Consider the following 21,277-nt stretch of genomic DNA (forward strand, 5'->3'; position numbering starts at 1 on the left):
CTGCAAGTGCTCAGTATCTGTGCACATCACCACGTACATTTCTTGGGCATTAACCCCACTGTTACAACACCCCCATGTTATGGGATTACTATTATCACAGATTGGGAAATAAGACCCAAAGAGCAAATGGCCCCAAAGTGTCCAGTAGGATTGATGCTCAAGCAGCACCTGCTATCCCGCCAGGCTGTGCTGAGCACAGCAAGACATCCACACGCAGAGGTGCAATTAAAATTTCATCAAGAGATTTCTACCCACATATGCAAAGTTGGACAGAGCTAAAAGCAAAGGCACCGGCAGGCAGGGCCAGCAGCGAGCTCTGCGTGCGCGGGGGCTGCTCTCGTTTTCCATGAGGAATGTGCCTTCATTTCCCATTTCTCCTCAATGAAACCCTCGAGCCTTCAGCCTGGCCACCCTCGCGCCTCTGAGAAAGCCCTAAAAGCCACAGGGACTTATCTTCCCCCAGAGCATCCTTTAATTTCCCTATTTGTCTTGCTAATGCCCAGCCTCACCGATGGTGCTGCGTATTCCCCCTGCGCTCATTACTTTCCATGGAAGGAAAGAATATTTTTACCCCTTCCTTCCTACTCCTCCTTCCCCTCCATTTAATCCCTTTGGAAGCTCCTTCTCTGGAGTTTCCTTTCTTTCCTCTCCCCCTTTTCACTTCTAAAACCTGCGCTTCTCAGATTCAGAATCATCACTGTTTTTAACTTGGCTCGAGCCTCTTTAATTAAGTTACTTTCCATTATTTTTTATCTAGTCCATTTGTCTACATCCCCCTCGCCCTCCCCTATTCTTCCCTTCCTCCCCAAGGCAGGCTGGGTATGAAATCTTACATTTCCATTTGGCTAACAATCACTTTGAATTTTTAAATGCTATTAAATTGGATCACACCGGTCACTGGACGGGAGTTGTCGAGCTGTGATATTTACTTGTGCCAGTCAAAGGGAAATGAAATTGCAGCGGAGCAGGGGGAGGAGAGGGGGGAGAACAGATTTATTCTGCCCGCGGTACTCACAAACAGGCACAATCCCTTTGGATTTTAGAGCGAGTTCAAAGGAAACTCTTACGCTCAACCATGAATGTATTGTAATGTCTTTAATAAATCAATTACTTGTTGGCAGGGAAGTGTCATTGCATCTCCAATCCTTGTAATCACCTCCGCCTTGCTGTGTTTTAAGGGCTGAGAAAGCACTGAGGTGGAAGGGGAGCCCGGAGGAGGAGTCAGGTAGGGCAAAAAGAAGGAAAAAAATGGTAGAAAAAAACTTGTGCATCGTCTGGCCAAAAAAAACCCAACAACCCACCAGCAACAAAAAAGAGGGAGAGAGAGAATGAAAGCTTCAGAAAGATGCATCTCATGTAGCTCCCTTATGCTGCACGTTACTTAGGGGCAGGATTTGAGCTCCTGCCTCCAGGAGGGTGCTGCTATTCCAATTGCACTAAAAGAGGCCTTTTTATGCTGGAAAATGTGCTAAAAAGCAGGAGAGCAGGATTTGATTACAAAGCAGTCCCGGCCAAATCCATCCCCTCCTCCTCTCTCTCTGCTGACAATATCCTCCCCTCCACAACAACAATAATCTGAGCACAAACAGACACAAAGCTTTTCAGAAAGTAATGAACTCCGGCTGGAGCCAAGGCAGGAAGGGTTTAATGTTTAGCTCGGAAAGCTTGGCGAGGCCATCAATTATATAGCCCTGCTGCTGAAGGAGCAAAAAATATTATTTCAGACAGACATGGCCGAGAAGAAAAGATAGAGAAGGAAAACACTGCAAGGAAGAATTAATTCTGGGAGAGAAGTGCTTGCAAAAGAGGAGCGGGATGAAAGCTGGAGCTCTCAGGATGGAGCAAGTGAGGGATTGCAGAGGGCATGGCATGGAGAGACATCTCTATGGACCGTGAGAAGAGTAAGGGGAGCCTATGGACATCTATATGGAGCTGCCATCATCACCACCTTGCCCCATGTTTTGACCCAGCTCCATCATTAGGGCCAGGAAACCCAGACCAGCAATATTTCATAGATTCATAGAAGCACCGAGGTTAGAAGGGGCCTCCAAGACCATCAAGTCCAACTGTCCACTCATTCCCACACGCACTTCCCAAAGGCCATATTTCCCCATCTATTTTTGAGGTTCTCTGCCTTCTCATTCCTTCTGCAAATCTTTCTTCCTCACTGCATCACCGGAACAGAAAAGCAAAAGAAAAGCCAGCAAGACGAGAGCACAAAGCTCCCAGCACGTGTCCCATCAGTCCTCAATCTCATTTTCCAAGTTTCAACCCCTTCAGAGCAAAAAAGCCCCATTCCCCCCCCTCCACTCTCCCATAGGCTCAGTGACCCCTCCAGCCCGTCCTTAAGCTCGCGGATATTTGCCGAGCTTTTCCAGCAGCTGTTCCCTTGGCCTCTCCTTTATCTCCAGCATTGTGTTCACATCTGCTTCCCACTCTGCCTCCTTTTCCCTGCCGCTGGGAGCCGGGTTTTAAATCACTGCTCAGCGCTCCGGCTGCCAGATGCGGATTTCACACTGCCCAGCATGCTCCGTTTGGATAGGTATCCAAAGGCCGTGTGCAAGCCTCTTTTTTCCTTTTCCCCTCCTCCCTTTTGGCCACAGAGCCAGCTTGGCTCAGGATCCATGTTCCGACACCTGGTTGCTGGCAGCTCACAGCATTGGCACCAATGTGCTGCGTGCAGCTCCGTGATAGGGATGGGGAGGGCAGTGTGACCCAGCCGGGCTATCAGGGATGCACTGGTGGCCATCCCCGCATGGGCTGGCAGCTGTCCCACCACTGTGTCCTCACAGCTTTGCTTGGAGGTTTGGCTGAGCCTGGCTCTGGGATTTGTGTGCTAGCAAAGCGCAGCTCTGGACAGCATCGTGTAAGAGATGTGTTCAGGACAAGACATGGCCATCTGCAGCATCACTCTGAGCATGGAGATTTTGGCAAAGCAAAGCAGCAAATGCGCTGGGGAGCAAACAGACGGGGGCACACGGAAGGATGCCACACTGCTGCCTGTGACAAAACACCTCTTTTGGATTGCAGTCTCCCTGTGCTACCCAAACAAGTGAGGGTGGCACTCTGTAATGCACTTCATGACTTCCCCAAAACTCATTTGCCATTTTCTCATTGCAATATTGCACCCATGGCTCTCTGGACCCTGCAGCATGGACCCCACAGGTGCTGCCCTATGTATGGCAATGGTGAAGGAAGAACCAAGCTGATCAAACCTGCTGCAACAGGCTGCTGCTGCTGGACCTGGCTCCGGGGGGACTGGCCAGAAAATCAGCTCTAAAGGCCAAAAAGAAGAGCCAGATTAAAGTATCAACTCAGAATTTATGCTCAGGACTTAAGGTTTAATAATGCAACAGAAAATCAATATTTAATAAAGCAAATGATGGAGAAAAACAGTGAATGGGAGATGAGCTGCTGCTCCTGTTTTCAAACATGTGAGTCCCAGAGGAGCCGGGTTGGCAGGATGGATGTGACACCAGATTGCCATGCGAGCTGGCACGCAGGGCGTGAGGTCCCACTGTTTCCAACCGCGGTGTCAGGGGGCTCACAGGTCTTTTATTAAAGGACAAACAAGGAATTAGAGCGGTGGTCAGAGTCCAAATATCCATGGACAGCAACCAAATGCTGATGCACAAGGGGAGCCAAGCAGCTGCCTTGCTGAGCAGGCCCAGATTTGCACTCGGGATGGAGAAATGTGGGCAGACGGGCAGCACCGTGTCCAGGCTCCAAACACACCGAGCGGGGTTGGCCAGGATCTGCTGACAAAAGGGGGAGAGCAGCAGGGCTTGGAGCACTGGAACCTGCCTGCCAAGCCAGGATGCTCTCCTGACGTGCAGAAGAGGGGATGAGGGTGGCAATTATGGGGTAGCAGCAAGCACACCGGGCATCACTGCCTGCCAGGCACTGTGACAAAGTGAGCGCACAGCGAGCACTGAGGGATGCGATGGGGATGCGGGGACAGAGCAGCAGCTCTGACTCCCTCCCCTGGAGCTGGGAGCAAACTGCACTCTGAGTGCATGGCATTGGGATGCTGTCCTGCTGCATGCTGCAGAGTAAAGATGCATCCGACTCCTACAAGTGCATCCAAAACCTTACAAATGCATCCATGCCCTACAAATGCATTCGAACTCTACAAGTGCACCCAACCTCAAAGCACATTTTCAGATTTGGGGTTCTCATTCAAGAAACTGGATGCTTCTTGCTTGAGTCGTACTGAATCCCACTGCTCTCATACACAAAACACCAATGCCCAGTGCTGAGCTGCAAAGCACTCCCTGAAATGCCCACCACTGGCAATGCCTAATGCCCTGCAGTGGTTCTCCCTCCCTCCCTGTCCCCCACCTCCTTCTCTATGCCCACCCATCTCCATCTCAGAAACAAGCTGAGCTTTCCTCATGCTGAAAAGTCAGAAAGTGTTTTTCTGTTGGTCCTTTCCCCACGCCCACCCAGGCAATAGTGGGTGCTGCCTGGGGTACACTGGGCTCACCCACGGAGGAGGGGAGCTGCACCCTGCTGGATGCAAGCAGCGTGGCTCAGGATGCACAAGGCTGCACCCCACCCCCTCAGGCAAATCCAATGTCACAAAGTTTGGGGACTCAGGGTAAGCCTTCCCAGCATGGCTCACACAGTTACAGGTGCTCAGCTCTCCCCGGTGCCCTTGGATGGAGCCCCTCCATCACCGCAGCGTGCCGGGTTGCTTGCCTGGCCCTGCGGCACGGCCATAATTTGTAGCTTGTGCTGGGATCCTTCACGATGAAAGATGACATATAAATATAAAACGTTATCGCTTCATAACAGCCACATGCTATAAAACGCCGGGCAGAAGGATCTGGAACTAGATGGAGGCAGTGCTTTAAATCCTTCCCCGCAGAGTTACTACCGCTAAAACAACAGCCCTGCTCCAAAGAGCTCCGGCACGGAGGGAGGAGAAGAAAGGCTCCGATAACAACACCCGATCGCAGAGTTGGGCTAACAGAGCGACTTCACAGCACGGTGACCTTCCTGTGCCAACAGCCCCAGGAGCTGCAACACGGCCACACCGGCACCATCTCCTCCATCCATCCCCTGCTGTGCTGTGTGGATGGCTCTGTGTTACTATAGGAACGATACGCGCTGCTCCCCGTGTCCCCCTACGGCGCGTTGACTCCGCGATCGCGATAACGGCGCTGTCACTGCAGTAACATTACATTGTTGAGGTCTCACTGTTCTCCCCTTAATTTTATTGTCGTAAGATTAAATTGCAATAATGTTATTGAGCAGCCATTAGCATTGCCATGGTAACAATAACATTAAGGCAGCGCTATCACGTTACAGTGGTCCTACCGCTCCGCCGCAAATATTTTAACGTAGTAAAACAAAAGAGATGACTGCAGTAACATTACATGGCAGCCACCTCGTTAACCCACCGCTGGCTTTGCTGGGCTGAATGGTACTTTGGGGCCTGTGCATGGAGGTGGGGAGTTGCTCACCTCCTATGGGATGCTGGAGGACGCCTTGTTGCAAGACCCAAGACCTGCAGAAACCCAATGTCCTCCTCCAGCTCTGCCTGAGAGATTTTGCAGAGCATTTGCAGAGCTGCTGCTGAATGGCTCCAGGTGATGCAAGTGACCTCCCCGTGAAAGCCTTTGCAGAGGATGGGTGAATGGAGCTGCTGGGAGCTTGCGTGCATAGAAAGGCTCAAAGAGGAGCAGGCTCTTGCTTTGCAAAGAGGAGTGACCTGAGGGTGACCTGTGTGTCTCTGTGGGAGTAGCAAAGAGCTGCACTGAGCTCACCCTGCCACAACCAAAGCACACATGGCTGATGCTGGGAGGGATGGAAATAAGGGAGCTACAGGGCGTTGGGAGATGGGAATGGCCCCTACGGGATCACTGCATGCCGCCCATGTACCTTGGTACACTGTGGTGCATGGTCTGCATTCACACTGCTTAGAGGAACCTGCTGGGTTCCAGTGTTAGCAGTTCACCAGGGGAGAAAAGCAGAGAAGCTACCCACAGCCGTGATGTACATGAGGAAGTAAAGCATGCAGGCAATGAAAACAGTCCACATCCTATGAATCACTACCTCTCCCTTCCCCTCACCTCAGTCTCCTGCCAATTATCTCTATTTGGGAGCAATGACGTTCTCTACTGGGCACTTGTTCGCTTTTGGCCCTACCCCAAATAGCATTCACCTCCCCATCTCTCCCACTCTTTCTTTCCTGTGCCAGTGTCCCCAGGAAGGAGGATGCACAACATTCAGTGCAGACCAGCACACTTTGTCCCTCTAGCACCAGGAGAGCCTGAAACTGCATTGAGAGCAGGGACAAGTACTTGGTGCAAGTTCCAGAGTCTGTTTTTCCCCCTCCTGCCCCACACTATAATTGCTAATTAATAATAACGCTCAGCTCTCAGATAAGGCATTCCATCTTCAAAGACCTCCGTCGACATTACCAAATTAATCCTCATCAACCCCCCTGTGAAGTAGGTGACAATTATTATCTCTGCCTTGCAGATGTTAAATTGATTTGCAAAGGGGTCAAGTGACTCTTAAGGGCTGGGACAGCCTGCCCAGCCCCAAGTTGTGTACCTGGCCACTTGGGTTCAACCTGTGGATTAAATCTCACTTCTTGCCCCAAGAGAAGCGACGAGACCCAGTGCTCAGCCCTTGTCATAGGGAAGCATCCCCATCCACCCTGTTTTCCTTGCAAGCTGCGTTCAGACAACATCAACTACAGCTGCAGTGTCTGATCCTCCTGCACTGCTATGTGAACCCTTTCTCACTCAGCTCAGTGCCAGCAGCAGTGCCCTCAAAAAGTTATTCCCAACCTCCCTTGAGCCAAAGGGGCTTATGGCATCAAAGGAAAATTAATTGGGCAGAGTTCAGGGCTTGAAACAAAGCCGGGGTGAGGCTGTGAGCCCCATCAGCTGCTTTATCTCTTCAGAACACACCAGTGATGCTGTGGGGCAGCAATGATGCTGTGGGGTGAGGTGCCAACCCAGTGCCAGCTCCCACCCCAGGGCAGCCCCATGCAACTTATGCCCACTGCCCCCAACTCCAGCAAGCAGGTAATCAGTTCCCATATGAAAGCAGGGATTTGCAGATTAAGCCCAACCCAAGGAGTGGGAAAACTCATTTACACCAAACAAAAGGGGAGGGGTGATTGCTTGCTACGGTGACAACAGAAAGAGCCAGATAGGGCCACAGAAAGTGATAAAGCAAAGTAAAGTGCTAATATCCCTCAGTTGCATTCCCGTTTTATTTCATTATTTTTTCTTCTGCTTTCTTTCTAAGCACTAAAATTCCACCATTTTCTATCATGCAAATTCGCGTGTCTAAGTGAGATTAAGCTCCGGCAGCACCGTGCCTCCTTCACCAAGTCCATTTCCAGCACTGAGATAAGGCCAACTTTCCATAATGCATCTTACAAGGCAGTGGGAGTGTTGTGCAGGCGCGCGTCGGAGACGGCTTATTATCAATACAAATAAGAGCTTTCCAGACACCGTCCTCCTCCTCCCTCTCCTCTCTCTTTTCAGCCCAGCGACCTGGAGAACAGAGGCTTAAATAGCTGGAGTGCCCCGGGGGAGAGGGAGAAGGAGCTGTGTGTTAAATAAACCCACGTTGGGAAGGAGGAGATGAGAGCGTTGCTCTTCAAAGGTCAATGGGGCCAAGCTGAAGCCTTCTTCTCTGCCCTGGGTTTGCACATCTCTCTATGCACAGAGCTCACTCAGAGAATCACTGCAGATTGATGCCCATTGAGCACATCCCTCAGTGCCACATCTCTGCTGCTCTGGGGACGGTGACCCCACCACTCCCTGTGCCAATAACACCTGCATGCTTTGCTGGGTGTTTCTCCCCATCTTCACCCCACGTGTGCCCCCAGTCTGAGCACACTGCAGAACACACAGCCAGCCACCCTTCCCTGCGCTGTGCTCCTGCAGCAGCAGCCCCTCCTGAGAACAAATCCATGGTGAACCAAAGGGATGTGCAGGGGCCGCCTCCCAGACACCGCAGACAACACAGGCACGGCCCCAGAGGTTCATTTTCGGCTCCACACCAAACAGGCAGGAGGTGGCTTGGAGCTTGTTTCTTGCACTTTACACCTCTTGCAGCGATGTTGCTGCCTCACATCAATTTCACATCACCGACACCCAGCCTGACCTCACTTAAAACGGTCCCTGAAATAGCAGGTCTGAACTTTGATGCATTCAGAGCCGTGGGGCTGTTGTCTCCTTCCTGGGTTCATTTGTCCCATATTAGTGCTGAGGCTCGCTGGCAGCAGGAGGGGGAGATGCGCTGATCTGCTATTCTTGGATTAGCAGCCATCACCTTTTGCCTTTCAGGGGAAGGATTTTAAGAGCGACGAGTTTCTGAAAGCCTGACCAACAAGGAAAGGTGGGAGAAAGAGGGCTCCAGTCGGTTCAGATAGAAGGTGGCTAAGGGGCAACACGATAACAACCTTCCCAAAAGCAAAAGGTTGTAACAAAGAGGACATTGATCAATTGTTCCCCACGTCCGCTGGGGATAGGATGAGAAAAACTCCACTTCATTTACAACAAAGAAGGTTTAAGTTAGGTATTAGCCATAGCCATACATTTCCTAATTATAAATGTAGCAGAGCAGTAGAATAGATTGTCTGGGGAGATGGCAGAACCTGCTTTGTTAAGAGATTTTAAGAATAGCTCTCACAAATGTTTGCCGGCGCTGTCCCTGCCTCGTTGCAGGGGGACAGGCTAAATTAGCTCTGGAGGTGCCTTCTGCCCACCTATTTTGGGATCTCAGCCATCAATTGAGTCAACCTAGAAATAAACGCACGGCATTTCCCTTGCTGCAGCTCAGCCATCCTGGGGTTCCCAATGGCTTTCAATTGCCCTGCTGCCACAAGGGACCATTTCCAACACCTGCATCCTACACAAAGCTCCTTTTCCTACCCTGCCTCTCTTCTGTCTTTATTCCTTCCCCCACAGACCCACTCCACCCAGAAGCCCCATGAGGGATGCCCGAGCTCCCCTCCATACGGACATACCCTACACACTCATCTTTAATTGGGGTCACACCAGCAATCTTCCCTTTGTTGGGCACAGCGCTCACTTCCATACCCCTGTCCCAGCACATTGCTGCTGTTCCCACATTCCACCCAAGAAATGGCTGAGAAACCCAAGCAATAACTCTTGAAATGAGGGGTCATGCTTCCAAGAGCCAGCATTTCTACCAGCAGCAGTGAGGATGTGCAGCATGTTACAGGGCTGAGCACATCACTGTGTCCTCCAGTGCTCTGCTGTACCACTGCTGGGAATTAAGATGTGACCTTTTCCTCCTGTATCCAAACATCTCTTCCTAATGCTACACAGAAGGGATGAGCCTGGGTGTCTGGTGATACGGGAAACTGGTCAGCAAACTGGAATGAGGAGGGAGCCAATATAAATTGCATCACCCCGGTGCCTGATAGCGACTTGGGAACTTGCGGGTGATCGACTTTGGCTTAAGAAATGCAGGCAGGTAATAACAGATTGCAAGATAAACGGCAAAGACCCAGGATGGCAACACATCCGCTTTCTCTCCGTGGTTAATGGAGATGGAGAAAGTCCGGCTGTGTTTAGTTTGCTTGATTGCTCGAAGAGCAAAGACAAAACGGAAGGGGAAGGAGGGGGGGAAGGTTGGGTTTGGGTTTTTCCCCCCCATCTATTCATTAGGCTGTCAATTATGCTCAGGCCTGGCATATTGACGGCGGATTAGCTCAACCCAGGTCTGTGTACAAGACCAATGCCTTTTTAACCCAGCTTGTTTCCAGATCAATACACCCATCAGCATTCGAAAATTAGCCCGAGATGAGATTCCAATACTCGAGTTGGTGTGTCATGCTAAGAGGGCTCCTGGCCAAATCACACAAAAAGAGGGAGGAAAAAGAGAGCTGCTAGCAAGGGATCAGAAATTCTCCATCGATCCCCCATAGGCTGTCTCCATGCCAGCAGCCCCTTACCCAGTGCATGTCCCTACACCTGCAGAGCTGCACCCATCCATTCCCTGCTGTAGGTCCATGGGCTCACACACACCTCTGGGGTTGGCAGCCTCCAGGAGGATGTGTTGGGCCACCACATGCTCCACCACCCCACGCCATCCCTCCTCCTCCTCTCAGGAGTTTTAACATACAAACACATATTGTTGCTAGGCATACACACACCCCCGCACAGTACACAAATCTGCTTGCTCTTTCTTTTCCCCCAGCACAAATTTTACTTTAAGCATTGCCTCCAGCACTGGGAGGGAAAAAAAATGCATCAAAACACGACATAAACCAGCAATGTGAGCTTAGTGGTGATTATTTTGGGAGGCAGGATGGCTGTACCACAGTCCCATGACTGCTACAAGTAAGTTGGGTAAATGTGACAGCAAATGTAGAATCATTCAGGTTAGAAAAGACCACTAAGATCGTCAAGTCCAACCGTCAGCCCATTGCCACCATGGCCACACTCAAGCACATCCCAACCTCATGTGGACTCTCCAAGCCTGGATCACCTTCCATGGTTGCATCGAGCTGTTTTCACAGCAGAAGCAATGGGAGGAGAAGACCCCATGGCAAAAGAGAGGCGAAAGTGGAAGCGCTGAGCCCAGCCCCCTCCTCAAAGCCCCTTCCCCTTACCTTGCACGATGAGGTGGACGCGCGATGTTTTGGGGTGATTGTCTGTCTGCACAGAGCAGGTGTAGGGCCCCTCATCGTACACATCCACGTCGTGGATCTGGATGCTGTACTGGGTTTTGGTGTTGGCCAGGAGCACCACCCTCGGGTCCAAGCACCACTTGTCATTGCCGGCATAGAGGATGCTGCTGCGGTTCAGCCAGGCCACGCGGGTGACGCGGTTGTCCACAGAGCACCTGTGGGCAGAGCAGACCTGTTAGCAAGCTGCCATCACCCTTTCCCAGCCCCATTCCTCACTCCCTGCTGCGCAAAGCACCAAAGCAAGCCGAAGATCACAGAACCTAGTCGGGCTTTGCTTGATGCCAGTGATGGCAGATAATGTCCTTCCATAAAACCACTCAGCCTAAGCTCCACTGTTTATGTTCTCCCCAGTCTACTCCATTATTTGTGCACTGGCTGGGATGCAAATTAACTTTGGAGGCATCAGAGGCTCCTAGCAGCTTCTGGAAGCTGTGCAGGGTAGCAAAGGAAGGCAGCACCCCATGGAAACAGCCCAACTCTTATCATGGGAAGCTGCAAGATGTGCCCCCATGATCCCATTCCAGCTGGAGTTGGCCTTGGTGGGGCATGATCCACCCCCATGAGCTTTCTCCTCCCCATGGCGCTGTTGCTCTCCTCCTCCTCGAGCATTTGCGTACCTCACATGGACTTGCATAGAGTGTTAACAAGGAGAGCCACACCACCTCCAGTTCGTTTCCACGTCCCGACTCTCCCCAGGAGGTGGGCGATGCCATTATTCCCATTCTATAGGCGTGGGAGGGAGATGCGGAGAAGCGCGCAGTCGTGAGAGCTCAATGCGCTCAGCTCTGCCAGCAGACACCCAGGGGACAAACCTCCTCCTCTCCTCCATCCTCCTCTCAGAGCCATCCCTACCGCTGCAGATAAACCACCCCAACCCAAAGAACCAACATCTGGAGGTGTGAGCACCCATGGAGGGGAACTATCCAAGGTGATTGGGGACATCTGGACCCAGAGGGCTTGCTACCCAAACGGTCAGACCGTCCTCCCTCTCTGCTGTGAAAAACATCTGATAAATTAAACCTATTTCACTGCTGCTCCATAATGATGTGACGATAATAATAAATTAAATGCAAGCAGATTTTTATTATCTTCATAAAATAAAAAAGAGAAGTGATAGATTCAGCCTGGGCTGAACACCAAGAGCTCTGCTCCTGCTTGCTTTACAACTTGAGTAAAACCTTAGAATTGAGTTTCACAAGTTGAACAGGACGTGGTATTTCACCCCAAAGGTCAGGTTTATTATACTGCGCTCTGGATCTCAATGCTGGCAGCTTAGACCGACGGGGTCTGATTAAAACACAGGTGGGGATTTGGTCTTTAGTTCTGGCCTGCCCATCCCAATGCAGTGCAAAGGGCTCCTGCAGTGCTTCTACATGAGAACAGGGGTGTCCACCCCTCTGCTAGAGCTGCATTGCTGGGTGATGGGAGCTCTGGTACAACCTCAGGCCAGTCTCATCTGCAGAGATCATTGCTGAGGACCCATAAGCAGGCTGAACTAAAAATATATGTATTATTTCCTCTCTCCTCCTCCACGCCAGTTATTTTTTTTGTAAAATGCATCAGTTTGGAGATCCCTGGATAATAATGGAGCCAGACAGTGTGTAATCCAAGCATTCCCTCTATCATATGGGCATTTAAGTGCTTTTGAGAAGCAACGGGGCTCAGGTAACGCATGAGGCAACAGTGAAATAAGTGCTTTCGCCCTTCACAGCACCCGGTCGCAATCTCTTCTTATCACCCAGACACGCTCCTCTGTCCCTGGGATCGGCAAGCTTCAACTTGTTATTTTATTTTCTTTCCTTCCTCTCCAAGCTCCTGAGCCAACCTGTGCCATGAGCAGCAACACAGCTATGGGGACAAAGTGCTGTGAGTACCAGGCTCTATTTCCGAGCTAGCTGCCATGAGGAGGGCTCCCAGCCCCTCCCCAGAGCAGGTAAGGCCAGGATGAGCAAATGACTTCAACATGACAGGATCCAGGGCTGCAGGGCAGGATACAGCCTCCCCGCTGCTCTCAGTGCCCATTCCTCCATGCACAAGCACTGGGGTCCCTGTGTCTCGCCCCCTCCTCGCAGCTCTCCCACCTCTCCATCTGTTCCCTTCCATCCTGGGGCGGCCAAGCGGAAAGCCTTTGGCGGGGGCTGGGATCAGAGCTCCAGGCACAGGTGGGCAGCAGAGGCACCGCCGTGCTCCCCCCACCCTGCACCTGGCACAGAGCGATGCCCAGAGATGCTATGGGGCAATGGATGCTCCCCACCCCCCTGCCCTGCAATGGGGAGAGAGGGCAGAGACATTGGAACAGGATGATCTATAACGTTCCTTCCAACCTAAGCCATCCTATGATTCTAAGTCCCCAGGCAGGCTGGCACACAGAGGTGGCCTCCAAAAAAAGATGTCAAAATAATTAAGCACCGATGAGTTCATTTTCTCTCTCAAGCTCCTTAATCCCAGCTGCATTCCTGCTCAGAAAGCAAGGCCTTCTCCAAGAAGATGCAGAGCAATGAACCTTCTCCCTCTTTGTTTCTCCCATAGGAGATGGAAATGCCGCCAACACAATTCACCATCCACCAAAGTGGGCTTGTCCAATGACCCCACAGTCCATCAGAACCCCAACCAACCTCCACCCCAGCACCCCACCATCACACATCAAGGCAACAACCACCACGGCACGCAGGCTGTGAGCCCTGCCTTCATGCCATGCTTCATACACCCCCCAGCACCTCCCCATGCTTTCAGCACAGATTGCACAGGCAATGATGCCTGCCTAAATTCCTCTCTGCTTTCTCAAGTTTGCACACAGGGATGTCAGAGAGGAGGTGGCCCGGCAGCGGGAGGAAGGAGGTTTTTAATTACTGAAGTGTAGTAATTGGCACACAACACTTTTTTGTTGCCTCCTGTGCAGCTCGCTGGTGTTTCAGAGGGCTGGGCTGGAGTGCACAGATTGTCTCAACCCAGCAGGACACACAAGAAATGAATAATGCTAATTAGAACTGAAAAGAGCTCGGTAAAATTAGCAACCTGATTGCTGCTTTCATGGCAATGATCAGGACACCAGCTCCATCCCGGGGAGCAGAGACAGGGATGGGGTCCCTGCAGAAACCCCCTGCCCACATCCTCACCACCTGATGGAGCCTCACACATGTTGCACCGTGGCACCCATCCACCACCGAGCAGCCCCGATGGCTTTTGGTTTTTGTTTCCCTGTCTAATTCAGTCATTCTCAACCTAATCCAGCCATTTCCAGTCTGATACTGCAGTTTTCAGGCAGCTCTGGGCTCTGAAGCCAACCCTGGACCGACCCCCAGCACCTCCCACTCCTGCATCACCATTGTGCCATACATGATCAACGAAACCAGCTCGCTGCCTGAGGCAGAGCTTCACATCTTAGATTTATTTCTGTGATTATCACATTTTATTGTTATTTATTATGATTAATTAAAGGCTGGGCTGTGAACAGCTCAATCCCATTCCAACACGGTCCCACGGCTCTCATAGACTTCCCCGTGTGCTGCTTTTGCTGTAGGGGCAGCCAAAATTTGGCTATCACCTCCTGAGCAAAGGGACCCGACCCAGCAATGAACTCAGCAGTAATGGGGGGCCCCCACCTCCAGCCCACCAGCAACCACAGCATCCCCAAAGGCCGTGGGTGCCTTAAGATCAGCATCCACCACAGAACCTCTTGCAGAGGTACTCAAAAGCAGCACTCAGAAGTGGAAAATAGAACCCAAGTTCCACCTCGGCTGGTGCAGATGGAGCCTTGAGGCTCTGCCCTTCCCCAGCTCACACCAACCTGCAGCACATCCCTGCCCTTCAGTTCTGCCCTCTGCAAGGTTTGAACAAAGCTGGCACTTCCTTCCCAGGGAGGGAGAGTTAATGCATGTTTGTAAAGTACCTGATCTCCTCAATTGAAAGTTTATACATGCAAATGATTCAAGCTAATTACATTAATAATAATATACCGGGCTCGGAAAGATCTGCCTTGGTTCATTGCCCGGGATTCAATGCTGCAAACAACTCCCAGTACGTTGCCTTCATGGCAAATGCCAAAGAAACAGGAGGAAAGCAAAGTGGGGAGGGAGGGATGGAGTCAGACTCCCCCCTTCAGTATGTTGGGGATCACAGAGCCAGGCACGGAGCAGCCCCAGCCCTGGGAGGTGCTGGTGCAGAGCAGCAGGTCACAATGCAGCAGGCAGGGATGGCGTGTCTGCAAAAGTCTTTCTCTCTCTGCAATGCAGCAGCACACCAGCACCTTTCCAAGTCCCCTGCTCCCCTGCTCGGCTCATCCAGCCTTTCTATTTATCCTCCTATTGTCTCTGCTAACAACGGGGCTCTGCACATCTACGGCACCTTCCATCCCAGAGGAACGTGTGACAAAGCAGCCGTGCAGGCAGCACGCAGAGGACACGTGTCCCCAACCCAGTCCCTGTCCCCGAGGCTGGGGCTCCTGGCCCATCTGCTTTGGGTGCCCTCCAAAAGTGCTGATGCTGCCAGGGGGTGACGCCAGCATCGAAACGCGTGGAGGCAGCTGTGCGGGGACATGGCTGGGTTACTAATGAGGTGCTGCCCCAACAGGGAGCTCCAGCACTGAGCTCAGGGCCTCCTGCAAGCTGTGGACCTTTTGTTCCTGATGATTTTCTCCCTTTTTTCCCCTTTATTTTGTTTTTGCAGAGCAGGTGAGCTATTGCTTGGGGCTCCTGGATGCCAGCAGGCAAATAACCATGGACAAAAGCCACCTCCTGCCCCAGAGGTCTTCCAGAGGTACCCACAAAAGGGTCAGCATCACCCCACACCGGGTCTGCAAGCTTGAGAGGACTCAAAAGGACTCATGGGAAATGATGCACGAAGAAAAGAACTCCCTAATGATCTCATCACCTCCCTGCCAGCATCGCACGGCAGTTAAACCCCATGAAATTACGTCTCCTCCCACTCTCCATCCTTCGTTCCATGCCTCCTGCTCGCCCCGCTGCCAGGATATGGGATGCTTGCAGTGCATGGAACCAAAGCCTGAGCTCATACAGAGCACCCCAAGCCTTATATCCCCCACTGTTGGCCCCACAGAGCTTCAGAGCTGCCGGCAGCCTGCTGGGGAAGTTCCTACATGCTGCACTCCCAGCAGTTAGCGCTGATCCCCAGCGCTGTACTCGCTCAATTATGAGCTGTGCCCCCGGAATAAATCCTGCTTCTGCTTTGCGCAATTGACACTAATGGCCCAGGAATAAAGTGAAGCCATCTACCCCAACGGTCTGCAAAGGAGCGCATTTAACTAAGCACACAGGCAAGGGACTGCTGGGCTTAACTGCACTGAAAATGTATTCGAAAGGAAGCGATGCACTTAACTTATTACAAGTGGAAAATTATCACTAAAGTGGCTTTTCCACACAAGCTGAGGCACAAAACAGGAGCGGCGAGGGGTGAGCCAGGGCTGCGAGCAGAAGGATGCTGCTGGGGGCAAACAGGAGCAAACAGAGCTGCACACAAAGGCTAGAGGTGGGCACAGCGCATGGAAACCTGTATGGAGAAGGATCACGAGGTCTGGCATTGGGTTTTCAACAGCCAAGTCCACCCAAAGACCTAGAACAAAAGAGGGGTGGAGAGAAAGGACCCTCCCCAGCACAGACCCCCCCCTCCCCTCTCCCCTTAAGGACATCATCCTTAAAATATATTTCATTTCACAGCTGCATTATGGTACCACAAAATCCTGCGAATCCAATTTAAGAACAGATTACCTCCTCACTTACTTCATTTGAAGCAATTACATGTTAATTTTCATTGAGACCAGCCTAATGCATACCAATCTGATGCTGCAATCTCATTTGAATACTTGAGGGAACGCTAGTTGGGCTCGGGGCTCTGGAGGCTCATATTTAAAGGGCCTCTTCACATTTCCTTTCCCTTTTCCTCCTGGTTATTTACGCTTTTGTTGCACTTGTGGCACTCCCTCCTCCCCACTCCCGGTGTTCCCAAGGGCTGCTGCCACTTGTGAAACCAAAGAGAGGGGCCACCAAAGCCTTCATTGAATCACAGACTCATTAAGGTTGGAGAAAAGCTCCAAGATCCCCAAGTCCAACCCCAATGCATCCAGCGACTGCATCCCTCAGGGTAACATCCCCAGTAAGACAGCACCATTCTCAGGCCAAGATCCCAAACATCCATCCCATTTCTGCACAGAGCAAACAGCCTCCTAATAAATGTGCCTTATTGCGTGTGTCCTGCACTGCAGCTCCTCCTCCTCCCAGCCCAACTGCAAAGAGCAGCTCAGCCTTTTCTCACTGATGGTTATCACCTCTCCCCTCACGCTCACTGAAAGCTTCCCAGCCAGCCAGGCTCATGGTATCGATTGGTGTCTCAGATACCAAGCGCTGAGTAATTAATAACGCCACGAGAATGTGGATTCAGCTCCTGGTTGAGACATGAAGGCATGCGGCGCCTGCCTCGCTGTACACATTCCAGTGATAAGCATTCATGTTGGAGGCTGCACCTTAATTAGATTTTTAAGATTGCAAAGGGCCCAGAGACACTTGTGCAGACACCATATAAATGTATATTGCACTGTACTGTAATTAATCCAAGGTGACGCCGAGGCAGATGGAGCAGAGCAAGGTGCCGATCCACAGCCAGCCCAGGACCCTAACCCTAACCATAACCCTAACCTCAACCCCAACCCTAACCCTAGCCCTAACTCTAACCCTAACCCCAACCCTAAACCCATCCCACAGCATCAGCATGGGAACTGAGGCACTGAAAGATCCATTTGGGACAGCAGATATTTGCATGAGTACATTGGAAGTAAGAGAGACCCTGTCACCAGAATTCCTGCACAGCACCCTACATGCCAACCCCTGTGCACAATTAGCTCAAGAAGATGATAAAAAATGCAATCAAGGCAAGCAGAGATTGATTGCAGCTCTCCCTCCCCAAAGCAAATCACTGATGGGAGAAAATCCTACAGGAATCCTAGGGAAGAGCTTCCCATAACCAAACCATGTCCCTGCTCTACAGCAGCCCTGTGTTTTTGTTGGCACACACACCTGAGCTCAAACAACAGGATTTTGGGGGCTTGGGGACACACTTTCAAAGGGCCACAAGAGACTCCAGTTGCCCATTTCCCACTGAACCAACTCAGTCCCTGTGCGAGCCTTTGAAAGCTCCTCCTTTATAGTTCCTCATTTTTGATGTCCCATCTGTAAGAATATATGGTGGTTTTGTTTCTACCTCTCAACCTCTTCTTCTTTCTAAGAGGAGATGTCACACTTTGAACTCTAATTCTTATTTATTTTATTTCTCTAGAAAAGGGTTTTCTGACTCCCCATGGAGCACAGAAGGAGAGGGAAAAGAAAAGGGGGAAGGTGGGGGGAGAAGCCTTTAGAAAGTGCCCAGATTTAATTTTTTATCAGAGGAACAGAGAGAGGAATTTGTTGATGATCAAACAGATTCAAGTACCTTAAAAGAACGAGACCGTCGGTAAATGGAAACTAGTTAAGGAATCAGATGAAAGGCAAGGGAGATGCTGGAGAAACAGAGAAGATGCTGTAACTGAATGGAAAGCCAAATCCAACAGCACCAAACTGCTGCAGCAGCAGTGAGGAACAGTAGATTTGTATTTGTAAATCTGAATCATAGGACTCTGTGATTCTCAGAGTGTTGGGATGGTGTGCAGTGGGATCAGGAGTGTAATGGACTTGAGAGATGGAGCCCAGCTCAACCTCAACCCAACCACCTCTCCAAGTCCCCTCTTGCCAGCGTCTTTAAGAAGCTAAATCCAATTGTTTCTTGAGCTATGACCTGCCTGGCTTACCCCTGAAATCTTTTAAATGGGAAAACAGAGCTGCTGCCTGCTTCCACACAGCCAGCGGTGAGCAAAACCCAAGGGTTGCATCAGATTAGCAGCCAGCTCCTCCGAAGGCCTCTAACTTTGATCATTTAATATGTATGCACCGTGTTGGAGTGAGAATATCTCCAAACCCCAGTAAATGTTTTATTAGGGCAGCCCTGGATCCCGTGCCCAAGCCTTGCTCCTTCAAACTCAGGGGATCTTCTTGCAATGGTAGACATTGCTCACCACCAAAAGAGGGGAGCCTGCTCACCCCACTCCTGCCTGAAAGCACAGAGCTTCCCATCCCACCACAGTGAATCTGACCCCTCTCATTGCTGGGTCTGCACCTCCCAGAGAGCTGTACTTCAGATTAGGAAACAGCTCATAATGGGGCCAGACAGCATCTTGGTGTCCAGGGCTCTTATCCAAAGGCACTGGGTTGGTATCAGAAATACGAGCTACCTCTCCACCTCCATCTGTGCCTCAAAGAGCTCACAAGAGCTATTCTGGGGGAGAAATTACACCACACGTGTTCTATTAAAGCTGCTCCCGAATTTGTTTTTAAAGTATTCCAATAAATATTTACATCCAAAATAGACAAGAAAAACCTAGTGCTGAGAAAAGAGGGGATTTTTATAGAACTTGTTTCTGCAAGAAATCACCAAGACAACAAGACTGTAAGTTCCCAGAAAGGATTTGACATTTTCCTGAACAGAAACAGCACCTGAAGTAGCATTGCTTTGGATAACACCTTATGAACAAATACTACTGAAGCAATAGGAGAACACAGACCTTCCCTGGGCACAGCAAAACTCACCCATGGGACTGCTCCGGAGACGTCTCATTGTCTACCCTTTCCTATAGGGTTTCACACTAATTTCTACCCATCTCTATTGGTCTTGTCCCTATTAAGTCTGATTGGGTTTTTTTTTTCTTTTCCATAAAGGAAATTACAAAGGCTAGCAATTGTCTTGCTTCAAGGCATACACAGATCGCCAGCTTAGAGCAGAATGACAATTAGCGGCGTGGGGCCGCATGGCTCGGCGCATTACGGCATTTTCCATGTTAGCCATGCTTGGAGGCATCACAACAGACTTTTTTCCACTGGCTGTGGATCAGAGCCTAGATGTCACATCATGCTCCACACTTACTTAAAGATACTCCATTAACGATCCCAACCAGGCAGCATCCTGGGCTCTCGCAGCTGGATAAGGGATGGAGAGGTGAATGGTGGGATTCTGGCAAGGGACAGCCTGCTCCCTTCCTAACGGTCCCTGTCCTAAATGATAAATCCACTGGAGTGGTCCCAACTCCATTCTGCTTTTCCCTACGCTGCCAATGAAGAGCTTGACCCTATTTAGCCAGATGGCCCTAACCTCCCCAGCACCAAAACTCCTGCAGTTTTCCAGGAAAATGCCCAAATCCTCCCTCAAATCTTCTCCTTCCTTCCCACCCCAACAGACTGAGGAACAGAGGGAATGCAGAGACCAGCAGGGAGAGGCAATGATTTCACCTCTGAAGAGGTTTGCTTACTTCCCTTGCACCCCTACCCCTTTTTTGCTTGTTTCTTTTAAACTGGAATATAAATGCGTTTATTTATAATTCGAAACTCAAACTAATTATTAGCTAGAGGCTTTCAAAGTAAAAATGTAGGTCATGCAATGTTATGTGGGATAATAGCAATTGTTTCAGCTTCAGGAAGCGCATAAGTAATGGAGAATCAATCGTTGTCCAGCCTGGCAAGGCAGCAGATATGAGCCCAGCAGACTTCTTGCTTGGGGAACAAAATTGGGTACTCCTGCAGTCTTGGTTCCCTGTTGCAGAAGGCTGAAATGCAGCCCACAGTGCACCTGAAATAACCCTGAGGTTATTATGGGCTGAGCTTCATAACCTTCAGGGTTGGAACTGGATGTTCTCTGAGGTCCCTTCCAACCCAAGCCATTCTATGAATGCACGTAAATATAATGAGAAGCATTTATGACGATGAAGATGCTAACAGTAATAACGATGATAACACAATAAACCCAAACAGACAAGAATCATCTCCAGTCTTGGGGTGTAAACAGCTGTCAGTGCTCACCAGCTTCTCCCCGGTCCCAGTGCTGCTGGTGGGCAGCACATATTGAGGCCAAAGTTTGGGGAATTGAAATGTGGAGTTTACACCCCAGAAAAAAAGATGTTTTGCAATGCAAAATGTTTGTTCCTGCACCCAGGGAAGAGCAGGTTGCTCCTCCAGCCCAGCCCCAGTGCCCGAGACAGCACATATAGCAAATGTAACCTACTTGCAGCCAGCTGAGATCAAGGCAGAAACGGAAAGGTTGCCAATTAAAAACATGGAGTGATTTCAGAGAACAAAGAAATCTGTGGACATTGTTTGATTGTGCATATTCTGCAGGAGGAAGGAGAAAAAAGAGTGAGAGCGACTAAAAATAGGCAGGATGCTGTGAGCTGCAGATCCTCAGCCAGCAAAGGCACCGGCATCAGAGTTACACGGCTTTACCCATGCAGCCGTCATTGTTGCTGAGTTCTGATCTGTATTTAAACTTGCACAAGGTTTTATTTTCCTGTGGAAGTACAAGAATCTCTCCCCATCTCGGAGCTCATCTCTCCTAAAGCAGCTCACATGATGATCATCAAAAATAAGCCCTCCAAGCCTAAGCTCACTAACATTCATTTCTCTGCTGCTAATGCCGGACTTCTTACTGTTAATCCTTAAATATATCCCTAAATAAGAATGACAGCACCTGAAGCACCTAACAGCCCCATATCATAAA

At 50.5% G+C, this 21,277-nt stretch overlaps 1 protein-coding gene across 14 annotated transcripts in view; it reads right to left on the minus strand.

The window, feature by feature from the left end:
- LOC107324282 (protein CEPU-1) overlaps positions 1 to 21,277 on the minus strand; it is a 267,939-nt gene that overhangs the window by 26,816 nt on the left and 219,846 nt on the right. For all 14 annotated transcript variants that reach the window (XM_085526053.1, XM_015884183.3, XM_085526058.1 and 11 more), the window contains one exon: positions 10,616 to 10,848. In XM_085526053.1, coding sequence (XP_085382179.1) covers positions 10,616 to 10,848 — 233 coding nt within the window. The remainder of the gene's footprint in view (positions 1 to 10,615; positions 10,849 to 21,277) is intronic.

This window comes from Coturnix japonica, chromosome 34 (genome assembly GCF_054131305.1).
Source record: "Coturnix japonica strain WE chromosome 34, WE-NBRP24, whole genome shotgun sequence".
NCBI lineage: Eukaryota > Metazoa > Chordata > Aves > Galliformes > Phasianidae > Coturnix > Coturnix japonica.